The sequence below is a fragment of the Phalangium opilio genome, unplaced genomic scaffold (genome assembly GCF_054372755.1).
Source record: "Phalangium opilio isolate 3A_F unplaced genomic scaffold, DU_Popi_V2 ptg000329l_1, whole genome shotgun sequence".
In the NCBI taxonomy this organism is placed as follows: domain Eukaryota; kingdom Metazoa; phylum Arthropoda; class Arachnida; order Opiliones; family Phalangiidae; genus Phalangium; species Phalangium opilio.
In genome coordinates, this window is record NW_028324226.1 from 4,351,660 (window position 1) to 4,368,208 (window position 16,549).

Genomic DNA, 16,549 nt, shown 5'->3' on the forward strand with positions numbered 1-16,549 from the left:
ATCCTCAGACCGTTTTACGTACTATACGCTCCATACCAAGCACCCTTTTCCAGTGATGGACTAGAAACGGTTGGCGGGAGCTAAAGGAAGCTTTAGAATATCTCTAGTGTAGAAGCGAAGGATGGAGAGAGAGCTTAGAAAGAGCTAGGAATTAATGGAGAAGCCAGTCCATCCATTGCTCTCCAGTCTTTCGTGACGTACAAGGGCTAGGGAAAACGGGTGTGCTCGTGGCCGCTGCTCGCTAGTAAAAGGGACATCCAAAAAGCCAACTAAAAGTCGAATCCTTTCTCGACTCGCGTTCAGAACGACGGAGACATTCGGGGTAGTCGGATGACCTAGGAAGAAGCTGGAAGCTTTGAAATGACAGTATTTAAGGCGTTTACAACGCGTTGCCGTGGTTTCCGGTGATCTTTTCCTGCTATTTATATTACTTGATGAACGCGATGTTAACGCAATTTTTATTGAAAGTACAGTTTAAAATGAATTTATCCTTGGGTGATTAACGGTAGTTTTATCGGAATTAGGGTTAGTTATAATTATACTTTAAGTAATATGAGCGAGATGTCTCAGAGACGCAATAGTAAGAACTTGGTCGTGAATTACGGTCAGTACAGAAGCAATATCATATTCGGTCGGCGCATTGGTTATTATTTCGCCGCCGCGGTACCAGCGTCCGCAACGGCTAGAGATTCTTCTCGGATGCTGGGATTGGGAGACTCTATCCGTTATCGAGGAAGATCCCGTTCATCCTCCGTTTCCTCCTCGGGGGGAGAAAAGACGGCGACGCCAACAACGTCGATATTACGAAACAAAGGGACGAATTCCACGTCGACAGCTTCGGCCACGATTTTGGCGGGAAAGACGAATCGTCGACGGGTTCAGTTGGTCGAGTGCGCGAACAATTACGATTGTTTTAGTTCTCCGTCGTCGTCTTCTTCGAGGAAAAAGAAATTGCACGCGCAGTTATCGACACGCGGTTTCTATTCTACTTCCTCTTCTTCCTCTTCCGCTTCTAATCGAAGAGAACTTTTAAATCGCTCTTCCTGGTGTCAATTTGTCAATTTAATTTTGTGCCTCTTCGCATATTGCTTCGCTCTTTGTTTCTCGACGGCAGAAGCGGCGGGTGCCAACGGACCACGAGGTTCCACGACAAGAGGAGGTTTGTTAATTTGTCCAAGCTTTTAATTGACCGTCATTCCATTTAGAAGTAATTTTAATCATCATTCATTTCGCGCCTTCTCTTGTCACACATTTCGTTAGAGAGTTTTATTTTTGGTTGACTTGTTTCAACTGACTTGTCAGAGTCTTGCACGTGGATCGAATTGTTTTAGTAGTTACGAATGTCTTCCGATTTTTCCCTTTAAATGTATGAAAATAGTGTTCCGAATGATTCGAGTCTATGTTGTTTTGTTTTAACCAGAAGTATATAATACTTCTCTTCACAAGGCGGGGTAATTGTAACAGGATTCTTCCCAACATCTGTCAGACCATTTGGAGCAAGGTTGCTAAACCGAGTCACATAGTTCCCGCATCATTACTAGGGCTTAACTATTCGGCAAGACTCGCGTGTGGATTTTTGTCCCACGTCAAGACAATAAAGGTTTGTGGGCTAATTGCTGGGGATTTAGTACTGGCAAACAGTGATAGAATTCATCCTCATGGTGCGATGCCCATCTGAAGTTTGATGAGCAAGAGAGCAAACAATCGTGTTACATAACTTAAGTTCCAAGAGAATACAGAGTGCCATCCTTCGTCTATTATCCCCTTCTGCTTCGTTTGGGGTAGCAAACTTGCGTAGGTCGCTCCGAACATCCTTTATAATTCATTCATTCCTACCTCATTCCCAAACACAAGGCGTAGGTTTTTGATTTTTGTATTGACTCAATTCAAATTGGAAAAGGTGTTGGAATTGTAAGAATTTCCATTGCATTCGAGAGGAAACCAAATTCAAAGTGTCATTCATCATAAATTTTAATCGATTTCAAGATAATATTCAGTCTGAAATTTGGTAATTCGAAGGACGCGACAATTCAAGAAGGACTTTATTGGGTGAATCATAGAGAATATACAATAGAGGAGTAGATAGTTGTTGTATTCAGTTATCTTTAAATCTTTTGGAGCTCTACAGGCTGTTTCTGATAAGTCTGCCATAAATTAAGGGGCGTGTTCTTTGGGCAGTTCTCCGGACCACTGTTTTCGAGTTATGATTCGAATGTTTTACGGATGACCCCTTAATTAAATTAGAAAGTATTGTCTAAATCAGTTTCTTAATTAAATTTAAGGGGTCATCCATAAAATACTCGACCCAATCTTAACTTGAAAACAGTGGCCTGGACAGTGAAATGTCATAGAACATTTTCGACTCGAAATTGCACAAAGAACATACCCCTTAATTTTTGATGGACTTTGCATAAACACCCTGTACTTCTGGCACTCGATTTCTTGGTAGACACGTGGTTACCTTTGTCTAAATATCATTCCCCGCCTTTATAGAGGTTATACAGCAAAACAGACTTCGACATTTTTCAACAAATAATGACATGTCTTGCACAGAAGGCATTAAGGGTAATGGGAAAATGAATAGTAAAAATTTGGCGCGATATTCCCTTATGGATGTGTCTACTCCTCTTCTGTATACAAAGTTTTCAGACTATGAGGATTGATACTTACCATTTACACCAGAAGGCCAAGCTACTCGGTACTGCAACTCTGTCCGCCAAGTAGCCTGGTCTCCTGGTGTAAATTAATGGTATCAATCCTCCTAGTCTGAAAACGATGTCCTCTATGGATGAATAGACCTAAAAAGACCCATAACTCCTTTCGAATTTCAATTCCTCTTACACCAGTATTTTATCTGAAAATTTTCTTCTCTTTTTTGTCGCAGCGTCTGAATTGTGCCGACAATGGATAACGAGCGACTTGAGCAAAAACGGGAACTTCACGTCACCCAACTATCCGGAACCGTACCCGGCCGACGTCCACTGTTCGTATCAGTTCCTAGGACAGGAGGATGAACGCGTCCAGATACTATTCACCGATTTCGATCTCTACGCTCCTCACGAAATCAACAGCAAGTAAGAAAAATATCTCCTCCTCCTCTGACGCCCCCTCCCCCGCCCGCATTTATCCCCAATCCCCATCTGACCTTTCCACCATTTTTATTGCCCTATTTTTTTTTCTTTATATTTTTCCGAGTATCTTGAGATTTCTTTCTATAAGTTTCGAACTTTCGTTGAATGAGACGCAAAATATGTGGATTAAGAGTGTGGGTGTTATGTTTTTGGATCATATGTAGACCAATACTTTTAGATTTGCGGGGAAACAAACTTCCAGGGGCGAACTTTAATACTTTATAATTTTCCTCACGCCAAGAGGCACCGCTAGAGGCATGACGGAGTTGGCTAGCTGCATCTAGTGGTGTGTCGTGGCGTAAGGGAAATTTTCCAGTATGAAGGGGTGCCCCTGGAAGTTTGTTTCTCTGCATGTAATATTCGTATTGGTCTATTGAAGTTTGTAACCCAAAACACCTGTGTCAAATATAATCTCTAGGAAGGTGGGTAGAATGAAAGATGAAGGTATTTTCTCAAATTTACAAGGGTGTTTCTGATAAGTCTGCCATAAATTAAACGGTGCGTTCCTAGGGTTAAAACAGAGTGTCAAAGGAACATGGGGGTCTACAACATTTGGTTACGGAGATATGGGCTCCCAACACATTGATTGGCCCTCCTAAAACAATTAAGGAAATAGTAATAACACATGGAGTAATTAACTTTATTTTACCATGCAGCGTACGCACACTTCGACCCATTTAATAGTTCCACTTCTGCTAGATAAAGGTTCAATAACGTTCTTATAGTGAAGACTATTGAAGGCTGACATGTCTTACTCCACATGTTTAACTATTTCCTTGTTTTAGGGGCCAATCAATGTGTGGAAGCCCATATCGCCATTTTGTAGACCCCATCATGTTCTTTCACACTTTCCACTCAGTTTGACCCTAACTTAAGACCACACCCTTTAATTTAAGACAGACTTATCAGACTACAAAATATAGTAGAAGTAGGAGCCTTAAGCTTTTACTCCTTTTGTTATATTTTCTATGTCACAACTATGCACTAAGCAAATTTGTTAGAATACCAAACATTGAAATTTTCCAAAGTCACGATTGACTTTACCTCAAACCCTGGTGTGTTGCGGGTGAAACATTTCTACAGGCGTTCTACACGAAATACGGCTTGCAATAAACCTCCTAATGGCCTCTTCCCCGTTATGTGCCTTGGGTGAAACGGTTATATAGGCGTATACTACAAAGGCAAAATATTTTTAAATTATATATATATAAATTAATTTTTAATAGGTTTATACTGGGTGTTTCTGATAAGTTTGCTATAAATAAAGGGTGACAAGTTCTTTGGTGTCAAAACGAGTGGAATGTGTCGTAGAACATGTTTGGGGTGTAGAACATTGAGTTATGGAGATATGGCCAGGCTCCCAAACATTTATTGGCCCCTAAATAAGTATATTGAGCATAATAAAAACTTATGGGGGCCCAAGAACTCCAGACTGGGTCAAATAAAACTATCAAGAACGAAGCATTTGGACTTTTCCTAGACTAGTTATAACAGGGAGGAGTAGAAAAGGGAGTCGTATTTTGGGGTGGACTAGTATTCAACACCGCGAGCCCAGACTCCCACTGTGGAAGAAAGGGGCTCAAATCATGGAAAATTAGATAAAAGTGGAGTTTAAATGATGATGGGCGACCTGCGGCACTGAATGTCTCCCCCAGTGTACCTTGCACACGCCCTTCGGTAGGCGATTGCTGCGTGTAACACTATTGTATTTGCATGAGAACTGGCGTCCTTTACGATTCCGCCCTGTAGGACCGTACGTAAACGCTGAGAATGCTGGGAGGACTTCGGTGATGTACGTTTGGGTACAAAGGCAACGTAATAGGAATGGGGATTCCCACTCCACCCCTTTCTCCTTCAAGGTTTCTCAACATCCCCCTCTTTCTCACGTTAGGGGAGTTAAGATGTACGGTTGCCAGTCTAAAAAGCTCGTACAATAGACCATTCCATTATTGGTATGGGCGAAGAGAACTTTACAGGGCGTAGGGCAGTGTGCGTTGGTTAGCCTCCCGCGTGTAGTGAATTTTAGCTCCATCTGGCGTTGCTTCTTGGCGAGTCGGAAGAGACCCCGCCCCGTTGGTTTCTCTACAAACAAGAGAAAATAGAAGAGATTATGATACTTCTGCCTCAGCGTCCTGCTCCTCGTTTGGGGGGTTAGATTTCTACCGCTCTAGAGTCGCGACCCCCCCCCCCCGCTCTCAGGATGGCCTCCTCACAGCTTTTAGAGAGAGAGAAAAATAGTTCCCGCAAATTACACTACGGGCTTAGAGGCTCCCTCTCCCAGACAGTCTGGGAAATAAGGATATTTTTATACTAGTCCTTGGGACCAGTGACCCCCCCTAGCGTCCGAAATAATAAACTGGTCTCCCGAGTGGTCCCAGCCTTTGTTCTCCTATAGATTTGTAATTAATAAACTGGTCCCGAGGACCAGTAAGCCCCACTTCTTGAATTAAAAAACTAGTCCAAGCAATTAATAAACTGGTTTTGGACCAGAGGAAGTGTGCTCCCAGAGTTCCATGAGCAGCGCTACTTTCCAAAAACACAATATCTAACCTCCTGCCTTCTGATTGGCTACTTTAAGTTTGGGGGGAGGGTAGAAAAATGGAGGCCCTCAAACGAGGCAGAAAGCAGGGCTGAAGTTAAATTTTGACCCAAGTATACCTCTCCTTTTCTACTTCTCCCTGGTTACAATAATAGCCGCATTCACGTGGACGTCTATATAAACAAACCTTTCGTAAATAGTATTCTACGAATTCATTCTAGTATGAAACTCCCTAAGGGTTCTTTTAAATCTTCGAACGTTCAAAGAAATAAGAGAAAACATTATTATTTATCCATTTCTACCCACACGGCCACTGCGCTGTTACTTCTTCCGTTTTCTTTTGATGTCTAATCTAGAACTCAGGATGAAAGATGTAGCTCGGTACCTTTGACCTTTACAGGTAGAGAGAGAGAGAGAAAGCCACTGTAGGAAAAGGCGAAACGAAATAGAAATCGTATTTCTCTCTAGACAGAGAAAGCTGGAAAGTATAAAATATTCTACCTGCCAAGTTGACGATAAGAAATTGAATATTTTTTTTACGTAGGCCTATACTGTAGAAATGGGACTTTTCTTATTTTTACAAAAGTCCATAGTGCTTCTTCGCCCCGTGCTTCCAAATATTTTGCTTTATTATATTTATTTATTTATTTATTTTTACCGCGAATTTCTATTTTTGATTTTTTTGGAGCGATTCCGAAATGGATTTTGAATTTACCCTGATTCTTTCTGAAAGTTTTTGGAAAACGTGATGGCATGAAAAAAAGACCGAATATGAAACTTCGATGGTTTCAAATTTGAATATCGAAAATTTGAATACTTGACCAAATCGTATACAGGGTGTTTCTGAAAGGTCTGGCATAAATTAAGGGGGATATTCTATGGGCGATTTCGAGTCGAAAATGTAACTTCTATGACATTTTGCCGTCCGGATCATAAAATTCGTCATATATAATGATTAGTCTTATCTTTCACCACAAAATCCGCAGTCCTAGATACGTTGAGAAAATGGCTTCACAATGATTCCTATTAGCTGTATGTATTTCTGATAATTTAAACTGCGCTATTATATAGTTTATCTCGCATAGTATACAGGGTGTTCCTGATGAGTCTGCCATAAATTAAGGGGGATGTTCTTTGGGTGCACGATTTTGAGTCGAAAATGTAGGTAACTTCTATCTCCATTTTGCCGTCCAGGCCATTGTTTTCAAGTTAAGATTGGATGTAGTATTTTACGGATGACCCCTTAAATTTAATCAGGGATAGATTTAATTTTAGAAGTAGGAATGGAGAACAGAGTAATCTGGGCGCGCGTCATAGTCCCGGACCCTCTTCCCCGGGACGGAGGGATATGAAAAAAAGAGGCGGGTCATAGCGACAGAGGTAAAAAGAAATTACGTATTTTTCACCGTCCCCGTCAGCAACATCATCAAAACGTAGTTTAAAGTGAGTCAATTAGATAATTTAAACTTTTCGTTACGTGTTGGAGGGAGGGGCTCTATACTGGACTATGAGTCGGACTGAAGTAAATACTAACCGTTCTCCATTCCTACTTCTAAAATTAAATGCATCCCTGATTTAATTAAGAAACTGATTTAGAAAATGAGTTAAGGGGCCATCCTTAAAACACACCATCAAATCATAACTCGAAAACAGTGTCCCTTATGGCAAAATGGAGATAGAAGTTACATTTTCGACTCAAAATTGATTTCCCAAAGAACATCCCCCTTAATTTATGCCAGACTTATCAGAAACACCCTGTATAGTCTGTAGGGTCTAGTCCACCTAAACTGCAAGCCCTAAAAGCATTCCTTAAATCTCTCTAACACGCGTATTCATAATTTTTTCTTTTACCAACGAATTTTTTTCCGCATACATGGTTTCATCTAAAACGAATTAAAGCTTCTCAACCAACCCCAGTGCAATTTACTCTCCAAACGCAATAACCCCGCTATTTTTCTTTTGGCCTATAATTTGCATGATGAACGGGGGCCCAAGTTAATTAAGCTTTACTTCGGGCGCTATAAGAAAAGCCAAGATAAAAAACTATGAGAAACTAAAAAGAAAGAAGACGATTTCGGTGTAGAAAGGGAATATTCGTTGAGGAAAAAATTTAAATATTTGCGTCTCAGAAATTTAGTAGAAAAGAGATGAGCGAAGAAAAGAAGTTTTGTGAAATAAGATTCCTTTGTTTATAGGAGAGGAGTAGGCTTTCTTTTGTTGTAATACAAGAACAGCGGTTTTTAATGAGAAAGTGCGTGGGCATTATATTAGAAGGCCGAGTTTCAGCGAAAAGCGAGCTTTTGAGGCTTAACAATGCATGGAGCCACCGTGCAGGTTTTCAAGTGCCCGCGCTGGGGCTTAATTTAAGGGGTTCTATAGCTAACTGAAAGCCGTTCATTGGGTTTTTAGCGAACTGCTTGATGATAAATAAAAGAGAATTTCCTTGAGAGGAAATGCAAAAGTTCAAAGGGAATAATTTAAAATGTTTTCTTTTGTTATTCTTCAGTTCGCTAGAACCCGTTTGCACGGCTTTCTGTTCATTAGAACCCGTTTCGCACTGTTTTCAGTTCGCTAGAACCCGTTTCGCACTGTTTTCAGTTCGCTAGAACCCGTTTCGCACTGTTTTCAGTTCGCTAGAACCCGTTTCGCACTGTTTTCAGTTCGCTAGAACCCGTTTCGCACTGTTTTCAGTTCGCTAGAACCCGTTTCGCACTGTTTTCAGTTCGCTAGAACCCTCTTTGCGTCGACTTCATTTAGCTAGAACCCTCTTTGCGTCGACTTCATTTAGCTAGAACCTTCTTTGCGTCGACTTCAGTTAGCTAGAACCTTCTTTGCGTCGACTTCAGTTGGATAGAACCCTCTTTGCGTCGACTTCCGTTGGATAGAACCCTCTTTGCGTCGACTTCAGTTAGCTAGAACCCTCTTTGCGTCGACTTCAGTTAGCTAGAACCCTCTTTGCGTCGACTTCAGTTAGCTAGAACCCTCTTTGCGTCGACTTCAGTTAGCTAGAACCCTCTTTGCGTCGACTTCAGTTAGATAGAACCCTCTTTGCGTCGACTTCAGTTAGCTAGAACCCTCTTTGCGTCGACTGCAGTTAGCTAGAACCCTCTTTGCGTCGACTTCAGTTAGCTAGAACCCTCTTTTCGTCGACTTCAGTTGTAACAAGGCACTTTTGCCACTTATTATATACTTCTGATAAAGCTTTGGTTCCTCCCATGACTCACCACTGAGTTAGGAAAACTTTTGGGTTTTCGTATTTTATAAAATCTTCCGATGTTTGTAAGATTCACGTTTCCTATTTCCCCGGGTTTTAACACGGAAAAACACCGCTGAGGTCCCCCTCATCTTAGACCAAGCGAAAGGGTATAAAAGGAAACGTGGATTATAGGAAGACGAGATTCCTTTTTTGTATATTGAAAGAGAAGCACGCTGGACCATGTAAATAAAGTTCTTTGGAATATTTTACCCCCACGGCTTTTCATTTTTAAATTCGTTTGTATCCGGTCGACGACGGCATAGCCAACCGTCCCGGGGCCTAACAACCCCAACGCCCGCTACAACTTTGGTGGAGGCGCCGTTTGCTTCGTTTTCGGTTACCCGAGACGCCTGCCCAAATGAACTTTTTCGCCGGCCTCTTCCGATGGTCCTGAGGTTATCCAGATTGTCGACGGTGATCCCATAGCGCCGTATCTGTCGTCTTTTTCTGTCGCTGATCGAAGATCCGCTTTTTCGTTGGGAGGTGACCTGCGGGGCTCCTCAGCTACGACGCATCTTCACGACTTAACTTTGACGAGGCTGCTCACCATCGACGATTCTCTGTTGCCGGACTGCGGGACGGTATACAATAATAACCTTAAATTCCTGACGTTGGACTGCGGACCAACTCTTCTCATCTACTACCGGACTGCGGGACGGACGTAGACCCCCTGGAATCCAGAATTTCCGACGTTGCACTGCGGGACAACGATTCTATCTTCACGTAAAAGAAACTAAGAGACTGTGATCATAAGAAACTAAGAGACTGTGATCAAGATCCTTCCAATTATCAGCGGACTGCGGGACGCTACAAGAACATCAAATCAGGTTGGACAATACTTTTCACCAAAAGTTTTAAGTCAAGGACAATTTTTTATACATGTTTATGGATAAAGTTAGGCCTTGTACGCGATCACAATCTCGTTCTGTGATAAATCAAGATAATTTAGATTTAGTCTCGTCCGAAGATACGGAAATTTATTCTCTCTCTAACGAGAACTTTGATCAAAATTCAGATCATAATTTAGATTTAAATTCTAGTGTAGATTCAGAACATAATTCTGAGTTAGATTTACGCGTAGACCCAGAGCTTAACTCTGATTTAAATCAAATTATAGACTCAGAGCGTAACTCTGATTTAAATTTAAGTAAAACGAATTCCCAGAATTCATTAAAACATTTAAAAATGTTTAATAACAATGGAGCCAGTGGTTCTGGAAACGGAAATGTTAATCAGACCAATAACGTAACTACGGGTACCACTAGTTTAATTACGGTTGCTACACCGACTTCCCCAGTTACGACTCAATCGTCCCTTGCCGACGACATAGCTAATCGCATGGGTTCTTTAATGACGACCTTAGTCGCTCAACAAAACCAGCAACAATTAAACCTGATAACAGCTTTATTAAGCGGTCAATTTCCGTCTGGTGTTCCAGCAACCACTGTACCCAATATTAGTACTAATTTTAGTCCTAATGGTACTAATGTACCGTCTAATGTTTCAAATAATTCAAGTAATGCTAGTCCTAATGTACAGCCAAACACCGGCACCGGTCAAATGTTGAACAATTTGCCCAATTTAAATGTTCCCCCACCGACGTTTGTTCCTCCTAACGTCTACGCCAGACCAGAAGCTCCCCAAATTCCCAAATTTACACAGGGAAAAGACCCTCTAGTTTTTCTGTCAGAGGCAGAACGGTTTCAGAGGATCTGTAACTTAACTGACCCCCAGTTAAGGGGACTGGTTGAAAGGATGCTTGAAGGCGATACCCTTTATTGGTTTGATAGAATGGCGCGCAGTATCCCGACATGGGCTGAGTTTAAGGAACATTTCTGTAGAGCATTTATAGGAATAGATTATAAGGATCAGCTTCTTAACAAGCTCAACAAACGTAAACAACGTGAGGATGAACCCGTCCTAAGTTTTATTCTTGAAATGGAACGTTTATGTTTACAATATGACCCTATAATGACCCCTAAGGACGTAGTGACTCGCATTGTTGATAGTTTAAATCCACATTTGATTCCGTTTATGAAATTGGCAGATAATCCTAGATTAATTGATCTCCAAGAAAGCGCTCAGAAAGCGGAAACTCTTTGGAAACGTTGCCAGGCTTTTGATAGTCGTTCTTCACGAAATTCTAGGGTACAAAATCAAAACAAAGCCAGGCATACTCCACAACCCCCTCCGGTTGTAAAGAACTCTTCTCAGGGTACATTTCCTCCAAAAGATAGTCATTCGACTCAAGGAAATAGAAATCAAAACACAAACCAAGCTAGGGATGCCAGTAAGGTAGTTCAGTGTAATAAATGCCACGAACTTGGACACAAATCGTTTCAGTGTCGTAATAAGCGTAGAAATGGCTCTAGGCCAAGCGAAAATAACCCTAGATCCTCAGGAGCAGTAGCTACTATAACTACGACGCCTTTAGATTCGGAACCTACGTCACAGATTTCGGGATTAATTCAATCCGCGCTCGATAGCGCCGAAATGACGCCGCGAAGTCATTCCTTTGCCCCTATAGGTTCTTCTCCTCCTGACGACACTTCTTGGCATAACCTCCCGTTAGAATATCCCAGTGGCCCTGATGACCAAACTTCTCCTAAAAATACAGTGAGAGTAGCAGCGCACCGCCCACAGGTAGAAATCACTTTAGGAAATTTTAAGGGATTAGCAGTCTTAGATAGTGGCGCTGAAATATCGGCCATATCCACTTCATTATGGGGAAAAGCACGTGGGAAACATGATAAGTTGCGCCCTTGGTCGGGACCTAAGATGAATAATGCGGATCTAACCCCTTTCCACATTATCGGTGAAGCCGCGCTAAAAATCACAATAGCAGAACGGTCTTGGAATTACGTTTTCGCAGTATCTAATACCGTTGACAGCGATGTTGTGTTGGGATGGGATTTTTCAGAATTCACGCTAATATACGCGAATCCCCATTCTAATATGTTTTATTTTGGAAATGATCCTACGGCGTACCCAATGGCCAACGCACAAAATTTATCATGTTTACCACAATCCGAACTGCTTTTGTCGCGAAACAATGAGGATCCCTCCGCCGCTTGCGAGGCCGTTTCAAACACGCCCATTTCCCCAAAACTTCCCGCGTTGGCGAAGCCAGTGACCACGTCATTTGAACCCGAAGTAGCCGAGCTAATCTCGGACTTTCCCGAGGTTTTTACGGGAGAACCTGGTCGATGCACCCTATTGAAACATAAAATTGTTCTCAATTCACCCGAACCTTTTAAATCCCGAGCTTACCCTTTATCCCCAGCTCGCAAAGCAATTGTTGACACTCAACTTGAAGCCATGCTAAAGAAAGGTATCATTCGTAAAAGCTTTTCGCCCTATTCATCCCCTCTTTTGTTAGTAGGCAAGAAAACTACCCCGATACCAAGAGTTTGTGGGGATTTCAGGAAACTTAATGAACGCACAGTACCCGATGCTTTCCCCCTACCCATAATTAGGGACGAAATTAATTTACTTGAAGGCGCTAGTTATTTTTCAATTATTGACCTAAAAGATGCTTTTTGGCAATTAGAACTGGACGAAGCCGCGAAACCTTTAACCGCAGTAGTAACACATCGCGGATTATTTGAGTTCAATGTTTTGCCTTTCGGCCTCAGAAATTCCCCGGCTACCTTCCAACGATGTATGGGTCTAATCTTTGAGGACGATTTGGGTAAATTCGTGTTAATTTACATTGATGATATTTTGGTTTATTCCAAAACCCTAAATGAACATCGCGTTCATCTTCGTCATGTTTTAAACAAATTGCGTGACTCTGGTCTTACTTGTAGGCCCGATAAATGCCAATTTTTCCGCGCGGAAATATTGTTTTTGGGACACGTGGTTTCCGCCTCCGGTATACAAGTTGACCCCTCAAAGGTACGCGCGATTTCCGAATATCCTAGGCCCTCAAACGCCACTGACGTTCGCGCGTTCCTCGGTTGTGCTGGTTGGTACAGAGAATTTATACGCGATTTCGCTGACCTTTCTGACCCTTTAGTTAAGTTAACTAGGAAAGTTGCCTTATTTGAATGGACCTCGTCTCACGAGGAGAGCTTTCAAACACTGAAACAGAGGTTAATTTCTGCCCCTATTTTGAAGTTACCCAACTATCAAATGCCATTCTTTCTACAGACTGATGCTAGCATGATAGGCCTAGGAGCTGTTCTATTTCAGACAGACATAAAGGGAACAGAACAAGTAGTCGCGTACGCTAGTCGCAAGCTTCAGCCAGCCCAAACTAGGTATCATGCCACAGAACGCGAACTCCTAGCTGTAGTATGGTCAGTAAATAAGTTCCGACATTACCTTGAAGGTATTGGATTCACCCTAATCACAGATAGTAGTGCTCTCCAATGGTTACGTCGTATGAAAGACTCTTCGTCTAAACTCACTAGATGGGCTATCCAGCTACAAGGTTTTACGTTTGAGGTTAAGCACCGGAAAGGTGTCGATAACAAAGTCGCAGACGCACTTTCCCGCCACCCAATTACAGACCCTAGAGATCTAGACGATGCTGATGACCCAGACGCGTTTGAGGATAACATTAGCCGGCCTTGCCCCTCGCTTTGTATTTCCGCTGTCAAACGAGCTGATTCAAACTCTGCCGTAGTAGACTTTAATTTGACAGAGATTTTCGATAGGCCTCAATTAGCCAAAGCCCAAGACAATGACCCAAAAATATTTGCGCTAAAAACTTACTTATTATCCTGTGATTTACCAAATGATAATAAATTAGCCCGACGAATTAAAAGAAACGCAGACCGCTACGTGGTTTCCGAAGATGTTGTTTACCGACTACAGGAAACGAGACCCTGCCGTCATGAATTAAAATGCGCGAAACCCATTGCCTGGCTTCCGATTATCCCCACAGCATTACGTCCACACCTATTGCGTGTTATTCATGACGACCCTACTGCTGGACACATGGGGATAGATAAAACCCTTTGGCGCGCTAAAACTGTAGCTTATTGGGATACCCTAAATCAAGATGTTCAACATTATGTAAAATCTTGCGAGAAGTGTCAAGCCTATAAATCGGAAAATCAAAGCCCAGCAGGCTTATTAGGTACCCTAGGAGCCACTGAACCTTGGGAAACAATCGCCCTTGATCTCATGGGACCTTTTCCCAGAAGCGCTAAACAAAACGAACACATGTTAGTCGTTATTGATAATTTTTCGAAATTTGTAGAAATTTTTGCATTACGTAAGGCTACCACACCCGCGATAACTAAGAAACTCACGGAGGAAATTTTCCCTCGCTATGGAGTCCCTAGAGTTATAATCACGGACAATGGATCTCAATTCGCAAGCGAATCATTTCGTTCCATATGTAATGATTGGGGCGCGAAGGTACAACATACCACGCCCTATCATGCCCAATCAAACCCCACTGAACGTTCTAATAAAACTATAAAACAGATGGTTGCGACTTACGTTGAAAACGAACACAAGCGTTGGGACGAACAATTGCCCAAATTAGCTTTAGCTATACGTTCCGCTCCGCATGCGTCTACTGGATACTCGCCGCACTTTATGTTAACTGGTCGCGAGCTCAAGCTGCCTTTCCACCGCTTCCTTGAACGCAACCCCTCCGCGGACCCCGTAAATGATATTTCTGAATACATTCAACATTTGACCGACAAAATGTCCGAAATTAATGCAAATGTTAAATTAGCTAAAGTTAAGGCTCATGAACATCAAAAGCTTAATTATGATAAGAACAGACGTGATGTTCACTATCAGATTGGTGATTTAGTAATGATTCGAACACACCACCAATCTTCAAAACTTAAAAATTTTACTAAAAAGCTCGCTGAGCGCTGGGTTGGCCCTTATCAAATTTCGGCTAAAATGCATGATCTGAACTATGCCTTAGTGGATCCAAAAACTAAGAAGGCCCATGGCGTCATTAATGTCACTAATTTAAAACCTTATATACAAAGAGACGCTTCGCTAAGCCTACCGATTAATTCAGTTCCTAAAACTGTGAAAAATAAGAAAAATTTGGAGCCAAAACGATTGAACCCTCGCCCTCAGCGATCAACCAAACGACCTAAGAAATACTCTAAATGAGATATCATAAGACCATTAAATTAACGTCACTTTACAATGCATGTTTACATTTGTCTTAAATACCAAAAAAAAAATTGTCGTTAAGCCTTTTTTCATATTTGTTATGACTTTAAACTGTAACGATTTCAATTTTAAAAACGAATTTTTCTTGTCTTAGCATTGTAAATGTATATTTTTTTTTCTCTCATTTATTGTTAACTGTGTATTTCTAACGTTTATTCTGGAGAAGCCAAAGCCCTTGGTAAACATGGTTTCGAACCCGTTCTCATCCCTTGTGGGGGGGAATTGTAACAAGGCACTTTTGCCACTTATTATATACTTCTGATAAAGCTTTGGTTCCTCCCATGACTCACCACTGAGTTAGGAAAACTTTTGGGTTTTCGTATTTTATAAAATCTTCCGATGTTTGTAAGATTCACGTTTCCTATTTCCCCGGGTTTTAACACGGAAAAACACCGCTGAGGTCCCCCTCATCTTAGACCAAGCGAAAGGGTATAAAAGGAAACGTGGATTATAGGAAGACGAGATTCCTTTTTTGTATATTGAAAGAGAAGCACGCTGGACCATGTAAATAAAGTTCTTTGGAATATTTTACCCCCACGGCTTTTCATTTTTAAATTCGTTTGTATCCGGTCGACGACGGCATAGCCAACCGTCCCGGGGCCTAACAACCCCAACGCCCGCTACAACTTCAGTTGGATAGAACCCTCTTTGCGTCGACTTCAGTTGGATAGAACCCTCTTTGCGTCGACTTCAGTTAGCTAGAACCCTCTTTGCGTCGACTTCAGTTAGCTAGAACCCTCTTTGCGTCGACTTCAGTTAGCTAGAACCCTCTTTGCGTCGACTTCAGTTAGCTAGAACCCTCTTTGCGTCGACTTCAGTTAGATAGAACCCTCTTTGCGTCGACTTCAGTTAGCTAGAACCCTCTTTGCGTCGACTGCAGTTAGCTAGAACCCTCTTTGCGTCGACTTCAGTTAGCTAGAACCCTCTTTGCGTCGACTTCAGTTGGATAGAACCCTCTTTGCGTCGACTTCAGTTGGATAGAACCCTCTTTGCGTCGACTTCAGTTAGCTAGAACCCTCTTTGCGTCGACTTCAGTTAGCTAGAACCCTCTTTGCGTCGACTTCAGTTAGCTAGAACCCTCTTTGCGTCGACTTCAGTTAGCTAGAACCCTCTTTGCGTCGACTTCAGTTAGCTAGAACCCTCTTTGCGTCGACTGCAGTTAGCTAGAACCCTCTTTGCGTCGACTTCAGTTAGCTAGAACCCTCTTTGCGTTCACTTCAGTTAGCTAGAACCCGCTTTGCGTCGACTTCAGTTAGCTAGAACCCGCTTTGCGTCGACTTCTGTTGAATAGAACCCTCTTTGCACGGCTTTCAGTTAGATAGAACCCTTGCAAATCGGCGCGGTCACCCCTTTGTTAGTCTCGACGCTCGGTTTTCAGTTCTAGATCTGATTTGGAGAAGTTGCCGACCCCCTTTACTTTTTTTTTTTAAATCTCTTTCTCTTAAGTTTCAAAAGAACTGATGAGAA

The 16,549-nt window shown here is 42.1% G+C and overlaps 1 protein-coding gene across 1 annotated transcript in view; it reads left to right on the forward strand.

The window, feature by feature from the left end:
• LOC149610423 (uncharacterized) overlaps window positions 1-16,549 on the forward strand; it is a 48,903-nt gene continuing 32,354 nt past the window's right edge. Inside the window, exons 1-2 of the mRNA XM_089858967.1 lie at window positions 1-1,159; window positions 2,885-3,074. Coding sequence (XP_089715093.1) covers window positions 553-1,159; window positions 2,885-3,074 — 797 coding nt within the window. The 5' untranslated portion in view covers window positions 1-552. The remainder of the gene's footprint in view (window positions 1,160-2,884; window positions 3,075-16,549) is intronic.